This window comes from Artemia sp. Qi Xiang Cuo, chromosome 6, assembly GCF_049724085.1.
Source record: "Artemia sp. Qi Xiang Cuo chromosome 6, ASM4972408v1, whole genome shotgun sequence".
Taxonomy (NCBI): Eukaryota; Metazoa; Arthropoda; class Branchiopoda; order Anostraca; family Artemiidae; genus Artemia; species Artemia sp. Qi Xiang Cuo.
The window spans coordinates 21049563-21066243 of NC_142799.1; the positions used below are offsets into that span (position 1 = coordinate 21049563).

General features: G+C 34.4%; 1 protein-coding gene across 2 annotated transcripts in view; it reads right to left on the minus strand.

Annotated features, from left to right (window-relative positions):
- Nucleotides 1-16681, minus strand: part of LOC148950969 (zwei Ig domain protein zig-8-like) — a 523998-nt gene that overhangs the window by 270881 nt on the left and 236436 nt on the right. Inside the window, exon 3 of one of the 2 annotated variants that reach the window (XM_089090532.1) lies at nt 13864-14074. In XM_089090532.1, coding sequence (XP_088946658.1) covers nt 13864-14074 — 211 coding nt within the window. Of the gene's footprint in view, nt 1-13854; nt 14075-16681 lie in introns of both variants that reach the window. The other variant, XM_089090531.1, reaches the window with a different exon arrangement.

Here is a 16681-nt window from a genome sequence, read left to right on the forward strand (position 1 = left end):
ATTAAAATGATTTGCCGTTGAGGCCTAAGTCATTATCTTTAGAATAAATAAACTATACCTTTTAAATAATTACAGTAGTCTAAAGTCTTTCAGAAAAAGCTCAGACACGATGTCAAATTTATGAGCAGAGTGTAGTGTGTATCTCCCGCCCCCCCCCCCCCGTAAAGCTATTTTAAAAGGTAGCCTACAAGAATTAGCTTGAATCTTAACATACCTAGTGGAAATCCCCCTGTGTAAAGGTATTAAAATGATTTGCTGTTGAGGCCTAAGTCATTATCTTTAGAATAAATAAACTATACCTTTTAAATAATTTCTCCAAAAATATTTTATTCAGAGATTTCACGTTAAAAAATTATCCAATCACTAATTACCCCTTTTTTGATCTTGCCCCCTATCAATTCTGAGTTTCCGGTTAGAATTAGACAAAAGCCCGTCTTAATAACCAAGCTTTTGTTTTCAGATACGACACGTTTGAAATTTTGGTTCCAAAAAAGGACTCTTTTCTGTAATTATAAACACATATGGTTTTAATCTCTGTGATAAAATGAGCATGCGAAGCCTGTTTTCCAAAGGTGACCGTTTCTTGTAACACAGAAGCTTCTATTTAGATCGGAAAAAAGATTTTTGATAACTGGAAAAAAGGGCATTTTTTGAACGAAATAACTGTTTCTACAGAGCAGGGTGGGGGTGGTTTTGTTTACATAGAGGAAAAAAGCGTACTTTGCGTTTTCTAACGAGTATACTATTGTATGGGTTTTTTATTGTTGGGCGTGGGGGGAGGGGGGAGGGCTAAGTCCCCCTGAAATTTGAATTTACTGGTAAATGCTTTTTATCTGGAAATAAATTAAAAAATTTAATAAGCTGTACTCACACTAACCATTGACGAATTCATTGTTTTCAACAGCTTTTCAAGGACGAATCAATAACGGATGTTGAGTTACATAATTTCTTGCGTGCTCCCAAAACATGTTTGACCACTTTATATCATACCAGTTTTTTTTAAGAATGTACACTTGAATTCATGACAAAAACAGGTGTCAGCTCGAAAAAAACCACTCTGGTTGAAAAAAAACTTGGAGTAGAAACAAATTTGTGCGGGGGAATCCCCGTTCATACTGCTATCTTTTTTGCAATGTTTAGGAACAGGAGGGGAATCCCCGCTCATTTGGAATGGTACCAACAGGGCATGAGCAAATAGAACGTAGTTTCATAACGTGTTTAATCACGTGTAGAGGTCCCATAGAATAACAATGGAAGGAACATAGAATAGCATGGTAATTCGTATAGCTTCTATAGAAATGTAAGGCCATGTGAGAGGATACTCACTCTCTTTGAAAAGGTGTAGAGCAGTGCTAGAATCCAGACGAAACATTCTACTGTTGTGTAGCTTAACTAAAACAAATTAATGATGATTATTTTTTCAGTCATCGAGTTGATAGTAATTTGCATACTTCAATACAGGAGAGGGGATTGGGTAGTCTTCTAGTATTCTTCTGAAGGGCTCAAATTCCCAAAGTAATCTTGAAAATAATGATATACATTTTGTGTTGTGGCTCCTCTTTATAGAAAATTGTATAGTAAAAAACAGAGGCAATATATATTGCATCAAATAGTTTGTTGCAAGCTTAAATGTTGCTCCTTACTTTCAGATGAAAAAACTTTTTTTTTCAATTAAATATAATATAGAGGTAAAGATACTATGTAGATCAATTTCATTTGTCAATTGTCTATATTATATTGCGGATAGCTTGAGGAGATGGAGTAGAAATTTTAAGAGTTTCTGGGCAAAGCAAGGGGGAATCTGGGAAAAGGAAAAATTGAATTTTGTGCTGGGAAGAGGGTCTTGACACAAATATATGGGCACTATAAGTGCATAACTCAAATTATTTTGTGATAGATCACGAATAGTGTAAACTACAGAAGTACATAAGCCCCATACTAATTTTCTTTGAAAGGGGATAAGGATTATGAATCGTAATCAAAACAATTGCGTTGAGTTACATATACCTCCTACATATTTTACCAATTCCTTCGGCCTTTTCATGTAAACGGATAGTCATGGACGGATAGTTGTGGCAATATCAGGGAGATTCGATTGCATATTAAAGATTCTAGTGGCTTTTTCAAGAGCTGAAACCTATTAAATACCAGCCCACCGAGTTTTAAACACCAAACTTCCCATTGGTACAAATTTTCCCCATAGCCACAGGTGGCATTCGGTCGATATATGAAAATAGCTGTTTTAGTCAAAACAATGGGAAAATTATAAAAATTTGTTCCAGAGCCAAGACCTATACAATACAGAGATAAGAGCCCCAAGTTACGCAATTAGCCGCACTTACTACATAAGTTTCATATAAACATCTTAATAGAAAGGCATACATGTTATATCTTGTTGAAATTAGAGTCATACTTGCAACTCCCCTTCTCTCCCTCCCCTACCTGGAGCTTATAGACGTGTTATACCTCTTTTTACTTGCGACACTTTGTGAATAATTTAGGGTATATTTTTAAATCGTTCAATAAATATCATTAACATTAATCAAGCTCTAAGTATGGCTTATCCAAAATCAGAACACAGTGATTATATATTTTACAAAGGGTGCTTAATTTTCACCCAAACAGGTATTTAAGAATTTTTGAGCTTGTGGATTTTAGATTTGGGACTGATATGTCATTTTAAGTTGCATACCTGCCAGCATCCCCAGGAAACAGGCTCAAAATAATTTATTTGGAGTTTATTGAATCGGGATTCAGATAATAGATGTTACGGACCGGATAGATTTTCAATTTTGATTCCAAGAAACTGAAATTGACATACGAAAAGCAAACAGACCTAGCAGCCATCAGTACATTTTTGGCCATTTTGTACCCAAAATTTGAAAATAATGAAACATTTGTAGAAACAGAAACTAAAAGTTACAAAGGGCCTAGAAGGCCCCAAATTGTTTAGATTTTCAATCCTAGAATCATCCTGATTGAAAAAAGGGGCAATATATATATGCATGTCCGGTAATTGTGATCCAACTACGAGGGCTGAAATATTGAGCACAAAACATTTGTTTCTCAAATTGCTGTATAATGAAGTCTCTTGGTAGCTTACCCACCTCGGATAGCAAATCCAAAAACATTACGAAACGCCTGATACTTGAAGACTCCAGTTTTAAAACTCCATTACCCATCTGGAGGAAGAAGAATTTATCAACAACACTCAAAGCGAGGCTACCTAACACGTATATTATTCCTATTGCCATTTATGATTTTGAAACTTGAAGCGTTAAAACAGATGGTAAGTTCATATGAATTTTTAAAAAAAAATCATTGCGAGTATTGCTGGCATCACTTATCATGATAGAATCCCTAGCACCAAGCTTCTCCAAAGTCTCAATATTAAATATACCATGTACAACTGCAACTGCAACTTATACAACTGCAACTTAGATAGCTAGGACACACCAAATGCATGGACCACTCATCTCACGAAGATAGCCTTTGAGGGCCTCTCACCCTAAAGGGTGCCCCTCAAAGAGATGGGAAGATAATTTTTGGTTGCTCAACACGCTGTACCTTGTCTGCCAGAAAGAAGATAGAAGTCGAGGGATTATATCACTAGACTGGTGAAGGAAAAGGTCTCAGATCTTTAAGGACAGATGGAACTGGTAAAGTCCTACGTAATTTATCTTTAAAGGTCATCATATTAACGCTATGTGGCCAGTGCTTCTTTTTTTTGTAGCACTAAATGGAATCTAATTAAATAATCCACTATTTTGTCGTTTATTTCTAACTCAAATCCCCGCTTTTTCTTACTTCCAAATCTCTCCTCTTTTATTTGTTCCTTTTCCTTAGCAGTTTCGAATCTTTACTATATATCTTATTACTACGCAATGGCTTAAATCTGTTAGATCACGTCGACTGGCGAGGCGTTCATATTTATTTCCCCAAAAGGTTTGAAAGCATTATAACTCCCCTCAATTTTCTAACTCTGGACGGTTTTTGTATTTTTATCCCGGAGAAAATTATCCAAACAACCCGGCAAAATAAAAGGATCGATCATTACCAGCCTGAAAGGGGAAAAACAAAGCTAATATATTTTTGTTGTTAAATGACTTATTGCGTGTTTATAAGATATATTTTTCTTTTGTGATGTAAATTTTTGCTGCCATGAATGTCCAATTGTCAGATTAAATAAAAAAAAAAAAAAGTTTTACGAGGGAAAATAAAAAGCAATCCTGAAAATGAAACGAAGAGAAATTGTACTGTACATGAAAGGGGGCACCAATCCCTGCTCTTTCCGTCAAAGGTTTATTAGTACTTTATTGAATACAGTTTTTAGTGCAACAAATACAGCCCGTTAGCATGGTTGCCACCCCTAGTGATTTGTCACTATTTCTAGTGATTTTTTATATCGTCTAAACAAAAAAATCACTAAATCAGCACATAAATCACTAGATTATCGAAGTAAATCATTAAATCAACCAAAAAATCACTGAAATCTATAGATTTTTTCCTCACCGGGTGGCAATCCTGTGAGTTGGTGGTTGCAAGTATTTCAGTTACTGACTACATTTCAAAAAATTTGAATTAAAAATCTATTATTGAATATACGCTCTTAGATAAATCTAAACTCGGTGCTATGGTAACGGGATTGAGCCATTTTGGGTCTAAATTTGGGCCAGTAGCTTGCTAATTCCGATATCCAAGAGTTTTGAAGATATCTAGAAATCGGTTGCTAAATTTGACGCTCAGGGGAAATTAAAAGAATAATTTAAGTAAGATTCTAGTTACAACGGTTACCAAAACCCTACTGTAGAATTTTCAAGCTCCTATCTGCAAAAATGTGGAATTTTGTATTTTTTGCCAGAAGAAAGATGACGAATGCGTGTTTATTTGTTTGTTTTTTTTTTCCCCAGGAGTGATCGTATCGATCTAGTGGTCTTAGAATATCGTGAGAGGGCTCATTCGAACGGAATTTTAATTGCCCTTTTAAGTGACAAAAAGTTCTAGTGCCCTTTAAAGTGACCATAAAAATTGGAGGGCAACTAGGCACCCTCCCATGCTCATTTTTTCCCGAAGTCACCCAATCAAAATTTTGAGATAGCCATTTTGCTCAGCATAGACGAAAATCTAATAAATATGTCTTTAAGGATGACTTAATCCCCCACAGTTCCAGGGGGAAGGGTTACAAGTTATGAACTTTGCCCATTGTTTACATGTTATTGGGAAGTATTAAATAATATAAAAAAAAATTCAACTGAAAGTAAGGAGCAACATTAAAACTTAAAACGAATAGAAAATATAACGTATATAAAGGGGGTTGCCTCTCCTAAATAGCTCACTCTTCCGCTAAAGTTTTTTTAACTTTTAAAAGTGGTTAATACTCTAATTATACAGCCTTTGTAATTCAGGAGTCATTCCTGAATAAATAGAACAAAAATCAAACTTAGGTTATTATAAGGTTATTATTAGTTTTGAAAAAAGTATAAATAATATACAAATTTCGTTCTAATTATTCATGTACGGTGAGCCAAAATCAAACCTGCATTAATTCAAAAACGTTCAGAAATTAAATAAAAACAAGTTTTAAAACGAACAGAAATTATTCCGTATATGAAAGGGGCTGTCCCTTCTTCAATGTCCCGCTCTTTACGTTATTGTTTTAAGAAGTAGAGTTGTGAGAAAACGCCAAACTTCAGCGTAAAGAGCGGGGCGTTGAGGAGGGGACAGCCCCTTTCATATATGGAATAATTACTGCTCGTTTCAAGTTTTAACGTCGCTCCTTATTTTCAGTTAAATAAACTTGTTTTTAAAATTTAATTTTCATCCAAAATGGTAAGCATTCAGTGCTTGCAACAAGCACTGACTGCTTACCCAACTAGCTAATGCCATAGCAGCCATTAGCTTATACCATATTATAAGCTAGTCCAAGAATATTCCCCAGAATCAGGGAAGATTATGTGAAAGTCACCCCTCCCCTTTCTCTTTCTGTCCTTCTAATATTATCCGAATTGCCATTGAAAGTTAGAAGATTTGAAGACTAGCTCATATCATAACCTAACCTTATACCAGATTACAAACTTAGTCCAAAAATATTCCCCAGAATCAGCGGAGACACGTTAAAGTTCCCCTTTCCCCACTTTCCTTCTGTACTCCTAATTTTATCCAAATCCTCATTGAAAGTTTTGTGGTGACCGGCATAAACACAGGGGCGGATCCAGGACCTTTTTAGGGGGGGGGCAAAATAGGTTGATCCGATAAACTTGCGTTAGGAGCAAGTAATTTACACTACTTTAGACGACGTGCCCCCCGTGCCCACCCCCCTAGATCCTCCACTGCACAAACAGAAATATTTTCTGACCCTCCTTCCCAGTAGCTCATGCGTAACTAATTACTATTGGAGATATTTCTACAAGGCTTCACTTGAATAAACTTATTTAAATGAAGAGTTGTTGGTATTAACGGTTTATTTTGGGTGGTTAACTGTTAATTTTGGGTAAACTGGTGCATCTTTAAGAACAAATGTGCCACGACACAGCATTGTAACACTTGGTATCTGAACCTGAAACTGGGTGTCTGAATATACTGCTTTCTAAATCCATTGACCAGCTTACAATTTTGATTTGATTACATTTTGGTAGGTTTTTGGCAAAAACTTTTGTTTTACGGCACAAAATCATAGAAAGTACAGCTTTGCTTTGGCATTATCTCTTTTTGTATCTTAACAATGGTGCTAAAACTTTTAATTTCTGTTCAAATGAACCCCCTCCAGATATTTTAGGACTACTGGCTCGATATGGTCACTTTTAGGATGACCATTGTGCAAATGAGGGGTGTGCAAATGGAAATTTGCACAGCGATAGGTTTTTAGGATTACGAAAATGATTTGTTTTGTTGCAAAACTGTTTTAATCCACGCCTTTAATAATTGGAAATATTTAACGTGAAAACAGTTTGATTTTTTTTTATTATTTTGCGAGTTCACAAGTATTTAAAAAAAATTGATTCCAAAAAAATAAATCATTTTGTTAAGTAAATTTTTGCTTTGGAACAGTCGTTTTGTAATCTTTGTCTCATAATTATCATAAAGATCATATTAAAATAACGTAAGTTTTCAACCCCATCTGTATTTTAGCCTGTATGTCTTGTCACGCTTAGACCTTCGCAGCTAAAAAACTTCTGTTGATTCAATTGTAGAGGAAATACCTAAATATTTAACCTATTCGATTTGAGTGGCCATTCACTTCTAAAAACGATGTATACCAGGTGGCACATAGCAGACTGACACGGCATGGCAGAGTGGCAAGGAATATAGATTCTTGGTGTGGTGTGATGCAAATGGTGGTGTTTGCATTCTTACACCAGGTGGTGGTAGGTGGAAAGCCCTTCGGTTCAGGTTTCGTTTTGGGGGCATATAGCTAAGGCCTATATTCAAAATCGTAATAAAATTTGTCCACTGATTTATTGAATAGCGGAACAAACCTTTGAAAATACCGAATTTAATTTTTGGCTTGTTTGTTTGTTTCTGAGAGAACTTGCTCTACCGTGAAGTATTAATACCTAAAAGCCTCGCATTTGCTCAAGATTAGGTCTTTATACTTTAAATTAACGCAACTTTAAATATTGAATAAATCAAAACAACATCTCTTCGAAGATTTATCTACCCAGCTTTTATTTTCTTAATAGATATACACAAACCAAATTAAATATCTAACAGGGTCGGATATCAATACATTTCATAAACTGAAAAAGTAATAAATAAATAGGGTAGAGAGAGAGAAAGAGAGTTACTCAGAAAAGTGAGCCAGGAACTTGACTTCTACCTTCTGATAATACTCGCTTCTGAGACCCTTGAGCGAATGACTTCAGTCTAATTTTCATTTCTATCTAATCACAGAAAAAGATTAAATTTGTCAAAAGCTTTATTTTTGACATTTAAAAAATAATATTATATGATGATTTATTTTTATGAAAAGGATCCTTCTCACCGTCTAATGCAACCGCCTAACCAGCCAGACACATTGTTGTGCTCGAATGCCTTTTTTATTTTGTGTTCCGTTTTTTCCTAATGCCCTTTTAAGTGAATTTCAGTTTATTTCATTACTATTGCAAAACAAATAACATTTCAAATAGGGATAAGTCCTTTTATTTTACAATAAAACAGGTAAAAAAAAATTCTGATATTTTTATCACATATGCAGTGACTGTCATCAGCAGATAAACTAAAGTGTTACAATTAAACCAAAAGAAGTTTATAAAGGAAAAAAAAATATAATTACTTCTGGGTCACTAATAGTTTCTGGTTATTGGCCGAGAGGGTTCATTTTAAGTCTTGAGTTGTAAACTTTTCTCCTTAATATTGCTAGTATTGCTCAGTAAACTTTTCTCTCTAGGAGGTGGTGGCAAGCCAGCTGGGAAAGAAAGGGAGGGTATATATGTTGTTTTCAGTAATAGATTATTATTTAGTCGCCCGATGATTTTTCGTGGGGATAACTTTTTTTTATATAGTCAGCCCTGGTAACTGAAAACATGGTATACAACGCAATTTAAATTATAGAAACTAGAAAAACTAAAATTTTGCTATTGCAGCTTTTACTCTTGTTAAAGGCCACTGGTTTGTATAATAAAATCCTTCGTAGACTCCTATGATATAACACAAACACTTTTGATCTCAAAATCCTAATTCTGAACTACATATATGTCTGTGAGTGAGAAAGGAGGATACACTACATTATAGAAATATACTACTACTACTAACAACTCTCCGCAGCGCCAAGCCTTCTGAGGCCAACACAGCTACGCAGGCACCTCCTCTATCCCAATCTATTCAAAGCCTCCCTTTTTACACCCTTCCATGAAGTTCCCATTTCTTTTAAATCTTTCTTTATGACATCCTACCTCCCCCCCAGACGAGGACGACCTGCTTTCCGTTTAGCCCTAAACGGTGGGTCGAAAAGAACAATCTTCGGAAATTTGTCATCCTTCATCCTCACAACGTGCCCTAGCCATCTCAATCTTTCTTTTATTATAGCCCTAGAGAGTGGTATTGAACCACATTTTTCGTACAGCCCTTTCTTTGAAATACGGTCAGTCAGCCGGGTACCCAAAACAATCCTTAAGCAATTTCTCTGAAAAACATCTAGCAAATCTTCCTCCACTTTTTGGAGCGCCCATGCTTCAGAGCCATATCTGTCCACTGTCGCTATTGGAGCTTCAAATGCCCAATTATTGCTTCACGGACTAGTATTTTCGTTCTTTCACATTTTTGTAATTATGAAAAAACTCCCTGAGTCTTGGCTATCTACTTTAAACGATTCCGCTACGAACACCATCTTTACCAATAGTACTACGAAGGTTAAGGAAGTCGTTTAACTGATCAATCTTTTTATTACCCAACGTCAACTTTTCATCTTCACTTATCCTAGCTTTCGTGACTTAGTCTTCTTAACATTAATTTTCATTATATGATATTGAGTTAACATGCTAAATTAATATTCAAAACCTATTCGTTTTAAAGAGATAGGCATTTTATCTAAGTCTTATAAACAAAAATATAACATGAGATCTTTTCAATTATCACACTATACACTGGTTTCTGACAACTTGAATAATATATATTATGCAGGATATGTTGAAATTTATAATGTCATATCATTAGACTAATTATGTTTTCCTAACTAGCGATTATACAACAGTTTCACATTTAATCATTATTCCGAATTCTAAGCCTTAAGGACGAATTTTGTTATATTCTTTAATTATTTTGAAATTGAAATGTAAAAGCTCCAGTTAAAAAGAAGAAGGCTTATTTTATGGGAAAAAATTAGCCATTCTAAAATGTTACTTTCTGCTTCATTTAATTCCGAGCTTCTGTTCCATTTTCATGATGGAATGCTACAGATCTCTTTCAACTTGAATAAATCAGTTTCAATTTGTCAGTTTTCGTGAACCCAGCCAAATGAAGCCTTTGTTGGAATTTCCATTTTTATCTCCACATGTCTAGCAAATAGTCATAATTTAGTTTGGACAGCAAAACGTGACTAAAATGAAAGATTGACAGAGTGATAATAGATGTTTCAAAAAAAGAGTGTGTGACCACTTTTGTCTGTTTTTCCGAAACAAAATAAACGCTAGATTAGGCGGCAACACCTAATCTGCAGCTGCAGCTGCAAGCTGCAAGATTGGAAGCTGCAAGCTCTAGTCTTTATTTTTTGTCTCTCGATTCCTAAGTTTTCAATTTCTCAATCCATTAACTTAAAAGTTGTTTTTACTGCCGTATTATTGGTATTTATGTGATTGGCTCTTAATGGCTGTTTTTTGGATACTAAAATCACCTAAAATTTGGATCTTTGGTTTCCAACTACATTTTTAATAGCAGTTAAAAAAAAATCATAATAAGCTTTTCAAGCTTATTATAATTATAATTATTTGTGTTTTGTTTTAGTTAGTTGTTTATGGTTAGATTTCGTCTCTGGGTTAAAGTAAGCAGTTATGCTCCTTTTTTTCAAATTAAATACATTTTTTTTAACTGAAAGTAAGCAGCGACATTAAAACTTAAAACGAACATAAATTATTCCATATATGAAAGGGGCTGTCCCCTTCTCAACACCTCGCTCTTTACGCTAAAGTTTTTTATTGTTTTAAAAAATAAAGTTGTGAGACAGAGTCAAACTTTAGCGTAAAGGGCGAGACGTTGAGGAGGGGTGGCACCAAGCCACCTCATTCAGAGATGATCTACTTTTTCTTTGACCTCGGATTGATAGCCAAAAAGCTTAATGTTGGGCAATATACGTAATGAAAATATACAAATATTGAAATTCGTTACGTAAGTTAATTCGTAAGTTAAGTCAGAACAACATTTCGAGAATGCCATCAAGCCGAAAAAAGAAAAATTAATATGTAAATTTGTTTTAATTATTCATGTACGGTGAGCCAAAATCAAAGCTGCATTAATTCAAAACGATCAGAAATTGAATTAAAAAAACAAGTTTTTTTAACTGAAAGTAAAGAACGACATTAAAACTTGAAACGAACAAAAATTATTCCGTATATGAGGGGGGCTGTCCCTTCCTTAACGCCTCGCTCTTTACGCTAAAGTTTGACTGTCTCAAAACTTTATTTTTTTAAAACAATAAAAAACTTTAGCGTAAAGAGCGAGGCGTTGAGTTAATAAAACTTGTTTTTTTTTATTTAATTTATGTAAAAGAAGAAGATTTGGTATGATTAGTACCAGAAGTGTGACAGTTTTGTGTTTCAATTCGGAGTAATATTTAAGGATTAAATAGTCTAAGTGTCGACTAGCTCTTCTTTTTGTAAAAAAACGAAAAGTATAAAATAATCAATAGAGCTTAAATAAAACTATCGATCTCTAATTATGTTCAATTTAGATTTTCTTATTTATCCTGATGCTGATAGTACTACTACTGACAACTCATTGTGGCACGAAGCCATCTGAGCCCAGCACAGTAGCGCACGTTCTTCCTCCACCCTAATCTATCCAATACTTTCTTCTTGGACCAATCTCGAGAAGTTCCAATTTCCTTTAAATCCTTCCCTACAACCTCTTTCCTGCATTTAGTGTCGACCAATCTTTAATTCGGCCCCAAATGGAAGGCTGATCTTTGGCAATCTGCCATCCTTCATCAGAACGTGTCCTAGCTACCTCAACCTTTCTCTCACTATAGCCCTAGACAGCGGGAAAAACCCCATTACGTTTAACTTTTTTTTTATACGATGCAGACAGATGTTAATCGTTTTCATAGGTTTGCAAATAATGCTAAATAACAAGCATATAGATTTGACTAAAAAGTGTATATGTTGATTAAAACTTGGTGTAATGAAAAGTATCTGTCCATTCTCTACAGTTGTTTAAAAAAGGGAAAAAAGTAGTAACAAAAACGTTTTTGTAATTTGCGTCCTGAACAAATAAATTTTGTTTTGATAAAAAGTTGTCTTCTCTTATACTTTTCTCCTTCCTCTTTCTGGTAATAAACGAATACGGGGAATTATTTTCTGACTTTTATTGGAGCCAAATACAGCCGTAAGAACTTTTTCTAATCAGCGGAGGGAAAAAAAATGCTAAGGCTTTCGTTTTACTCTCGATATATCAATTCCAAATGCTTCTGCAACACTAGAATTGACTAAAGTATTCAGAAGTTTACTTTTTATGGTTGAAAAAAGGAACTAATAAGGATTTATTAGAGGCTCAAGAGAGGTATTTCTTTTTAAATTACGTTGATATTAGATTCCTCGATGAAGTATAAGTCTGGATAGTGAAAGGTCACGGTGCTATTGACAGTTGGGAGGAAATACGAAAAGTTAATGGAAACGAAACGTCTAGCGCAATCTGCTTATATGGAATAAGATCATATTTCTGTGATTATTGATCAAACGTTTGCAAATATCAGTCTGTTAAGAGAAATGGGTTAGAAACCAGCTAGATTGAATTAAAAGGCTCTAGCTCTCAAGTCAAAGTTCAATAGAGTTTGGTTATAAAAAAAACAATGCACGATAGTTCTTTGTGCATTGGAGCAAATTTAAGGCCATAAAAATAACGGACACTAAATGAAACGCGGCCTCCTCTGGTTTTAAGCCTTCACTTCAAACCGAATTTGATATTACAATATTATTTAATGTTATAATATTACATAAAACCAAAATTCTATTTTATATATTTTACATTTTCTTTCTTTCTTTGTTATTATTGTAAATTTAAAGATGTAATATGTATGTATTTTTTACCTGATTTAACACGTGTCAACCGTTTGGTTGAATCATATTGATTTTTCCATGTAGAATCAAAAATCAATATATCATAAATAAATAAATATATATATATATATATATATATATATATATATATATATATATATATATATATATATATATATATATATATATATATATAGTATTAACATATATTTAATATATCACGTTAAATAAATATATCATATCATAATAACTTTAAAATTAACATGAACTCTCCTCCACTCATGTTCCTTGAAGTGTGGATTTAAAATGAATAATATAAATAATAGTTTCCCCAATGATCTTCTTGACACCCGTTTAAAATGAACTGTGCATGAGAACGTAGATGCACATCTTAAGTGCAGAGGCAGAACCAGATAAACTGAAACAAATTTTGGTAGACACAAAAGAAAAAAACTCTTCAAGCTTCTTATTAGAAAAAGTTTTCAGAGAAAATGTATGGAACTTGTATTGGGTGTAACTTCTATGGCAAATCTAATCTTTTGGGAAAAAACCTCTTTCATTACTTTTATGTTGAGCTAGGCCTTCAATTAGTCCCAAAGCCTCCCCGGTTATATCCTTCATAGTAGGGTAGATCCTTCAAAGTAGGGTAGATCCTTCATAGAAGGGTATCTATCGAATTGAAATTCAATCGTAGTAGGCTCAATACATGAAAATTTTGGAGAGGATATATTTTTATAAATCAATGGGATGGATTTGTCGCTATTGTTTTGATTCAATAAAATACTGTCTAAAAATGTTTTTACAAAAGATAGAGGGGGGGGCAAGAAAAAGGGAGCATTTACCCTGCCCCTCCATCTCCCCCATTTGACACTACTGATCCAACGTCAATCTAAAAGTCATATAAAGCTATTTTGAGCATTATCTCATTTGTAATTAAATTTTGAATTCACCACTAAAAAGCTATAACAAAGTTGCACAAGTTTTCACAATTGAAAAAATTTTATGGCACATGGTGATTATAAAAATACTTCCATAAATTAGGGTTAGAATACATCCCATTTTTTGACAAAAGGGAAACATGGCAATATGTTCTGAAAACTTGGGAATAGCCTATCTAAGCACAAGGGCAGAGGGACAAAACAGCACTCACATTCCATACCTTCAACCCTAAGGTTTACAGGCCACTGCAATTTGGGTTCTATGTTAATTTGACACAAGTATATGCCAGAATCTTTGATGGCAGCCGGGTTTATCCGTAATGTCCACTCATCAGTGTCAGCATCATGTAATGAAGCCACTCTCATATCTGAAGTGTGGCTTTCGGTGGACGAGGCCAAAACTGCAAGATCCCTAGCTCTGACCCAAGAGACCTGAAATATCATAATTATAAATCAGGAGAAACGCATTGTACGCTTTAGGAAGAGAGCTGACACCAAACTCTATAAGTTTTTCCCAATTCGAAACTTGGCTAGCAGTTTGCTAATTTTGGTGCCCAAGAAATTTAAAGATAGCTATGTGACGTAGACGGAATTGCACCTCGTCCAGTATGGGTGGCAGAGAACTGGGACTAAATAGATTGCAAAGAAAAAAAAAACCTTCGTAAATATAATACCTTCACTTACCCACAAGGCCCAAAAATATAAGTTAAATTATCATGCCTTCTATTTCTTTTGCTTATTTTTCTAGGGTACCAGGACTAGCGAGGGAATAACTCAACCGTAGACGTCTTTGGGTCCAAAAATTAGCAAAATTTTACCACAGTTTTAGGTTACTAAGAGCAGAGCAAAGAGTATGGGTAACTTACAAAGGTAGGAACTGGCACTAGGGTCGACTAAAAAACCACAACGCCATCTATTGTTAGGCCAGACTTGGCATTTACATAATGAAAATAATTAATTTAATTTGTTTAGTTGGTCAAATTAGGGTGGTAAAAAGTGTCTGATCTCGGTTCCTGACAGAAAAACGATTACAAAATTTGAAAACGTGCCAAGTGTGGCCAAACGCTAGATGGCACTGATGTTTTTTTGCGGAGACTAATGCCAGTTTTCACTCTTATAAGTTATCCATACTCTTTGGAGAAGAAACTCAAGTACCAATATTCTGATTTTAGTGAGAACCATAGATAACTTTTTTCCTGTTCGAAAGTCCCTAGACTTTACTTAATAAAGCACAGTCAAGTTGAGTATATTAGGCTACATACACTTTAGAAAGTACAGCAACTCAAGGACAGCTTGTTCGGCAAGATTAAAAAAGTGTTTTGAGCAATTGTTATATTTCATCATATTATTAATTTTGTTTCCAGTTTATTTACTTTTTCTTTGTCCGTAGTGATATACAAACATGAGTAGAACTAAGAAGTACCATATTGCGTAGACATATAGCAAATACCATGTTATTTGCTGGGACATATAGCAAATACCATGTTATTCTAACAGACATATAGGAAATATCATGTTATTCTGCGACGCACTGGTCATTACACTCTTTGCCGGGGAATGACACAATTTCAAAAGTTCAGTCTACTGGTCTTTACACTCTTTGTCAAGAGGATTTACGCAATTTCAAAGTTCAGTGTCTTTTTTTAGTGGTAAACCAAAACCGATGACTCTTTTTAGTTGCCAATTATTTTTGTATATATTCAGATTTCAAATTTGATTCTCCATCAGTTTGAATAGTTTTATTCGAGATAGCACTACAAGTATTTTTTGTAAAAAACATTTACATAGAAAAAATGGATAATTCTATGCAATTTCTGGTGAGTAAAAATATTCTCATTATTATATTAAAAAGACTCTATCGGTAATTTGGGGCTAGATTAAAATGTTGATTTTATTTTTATGTATTAATTGTTACAAAAGCTTCATTTTTTTGAGTTTCGGTTTTTTCCTTACTTATAGCTCGTTATCTTGTTATGCTGGAAAATGTATTTCAGTGATATTTTAGATCATAGTAGGATAATGATGCTTTTCGTCTTTAGAAGAAGAATAAAAAACAATTTAGGATCTATGCTGCTTACGGGGATTGACTGAGCCATGTTAATTAGGTTTTCCGCTCCTTACATTTCTATTTATGTCTACATTTTATTGAAATATGATAGTTTAAAGAGAAAAAAGGCTGTTATACCAAAGAGTTTTAATAATTTCTGACTAAATTGACTTTGAGTTTCACAAAAAATGTTCATAACCGCATGAAAACATTTTTTTTTTCTGTTAATTAGTTGAATAGGACATGGTTGAACAAATCATCAAACCTACTTGATCTAATGAATTGGAACAGAAGCTCACCAAGCTGAAAAGATAAATGTAATAATTAACAATTATTGGACAGTGTCAATATGCTTTTCATCTTTGGTATTATTTGATTCATTGACAGTTTGATCAATGACAGTAACGTTTGATAGATTTTTTTTTACGTGAAATACTCTAGTTTCTTTTCTTAGTTTTGAAAACATTTTGGAAGAAACTAAATTTCAGTTGGGGGGGGGGGCAAAATGAGGTCTGAGGTGAAAATTTGGTCTGAGAGAGGCAGTTGTCCCCTCTGTCCCATAGGAAATTACGCTCCTCAACCCAGCCCCTTGCCACTTACGGGCAGGGGCGCATCCCGGGAGTGGGTGCGCGCGCCAACCCATCTGCTTCTTCTTCTTCTTGCAGGCGGGATTCAGTAGCACGAGGATTCAGTTGCATGGGAGTTCAGTTGTAAAGGGGTTCAGTTCTACAGGGGTTCACTTACATGGAGCGATTCAGTTTAACTAGGGGGGGGGGGGATTTGCGAGGTGGTGGAGAGGGGATGATAGGGTACTGTATAATAAAGAAGTGATATTTTGGAGCGTTTTGTCAATTTAAATAGAATGCTTCACTATAAATAAGGCTATCGTGTTTTACCGAACTTTCTAGGGCAGGGGTAACTATTTAGTTTAAATAATTCTAGGAGGAATTGAGTTTTATGGATGGTATGGAAAAAATGCTACTTGTTAAATA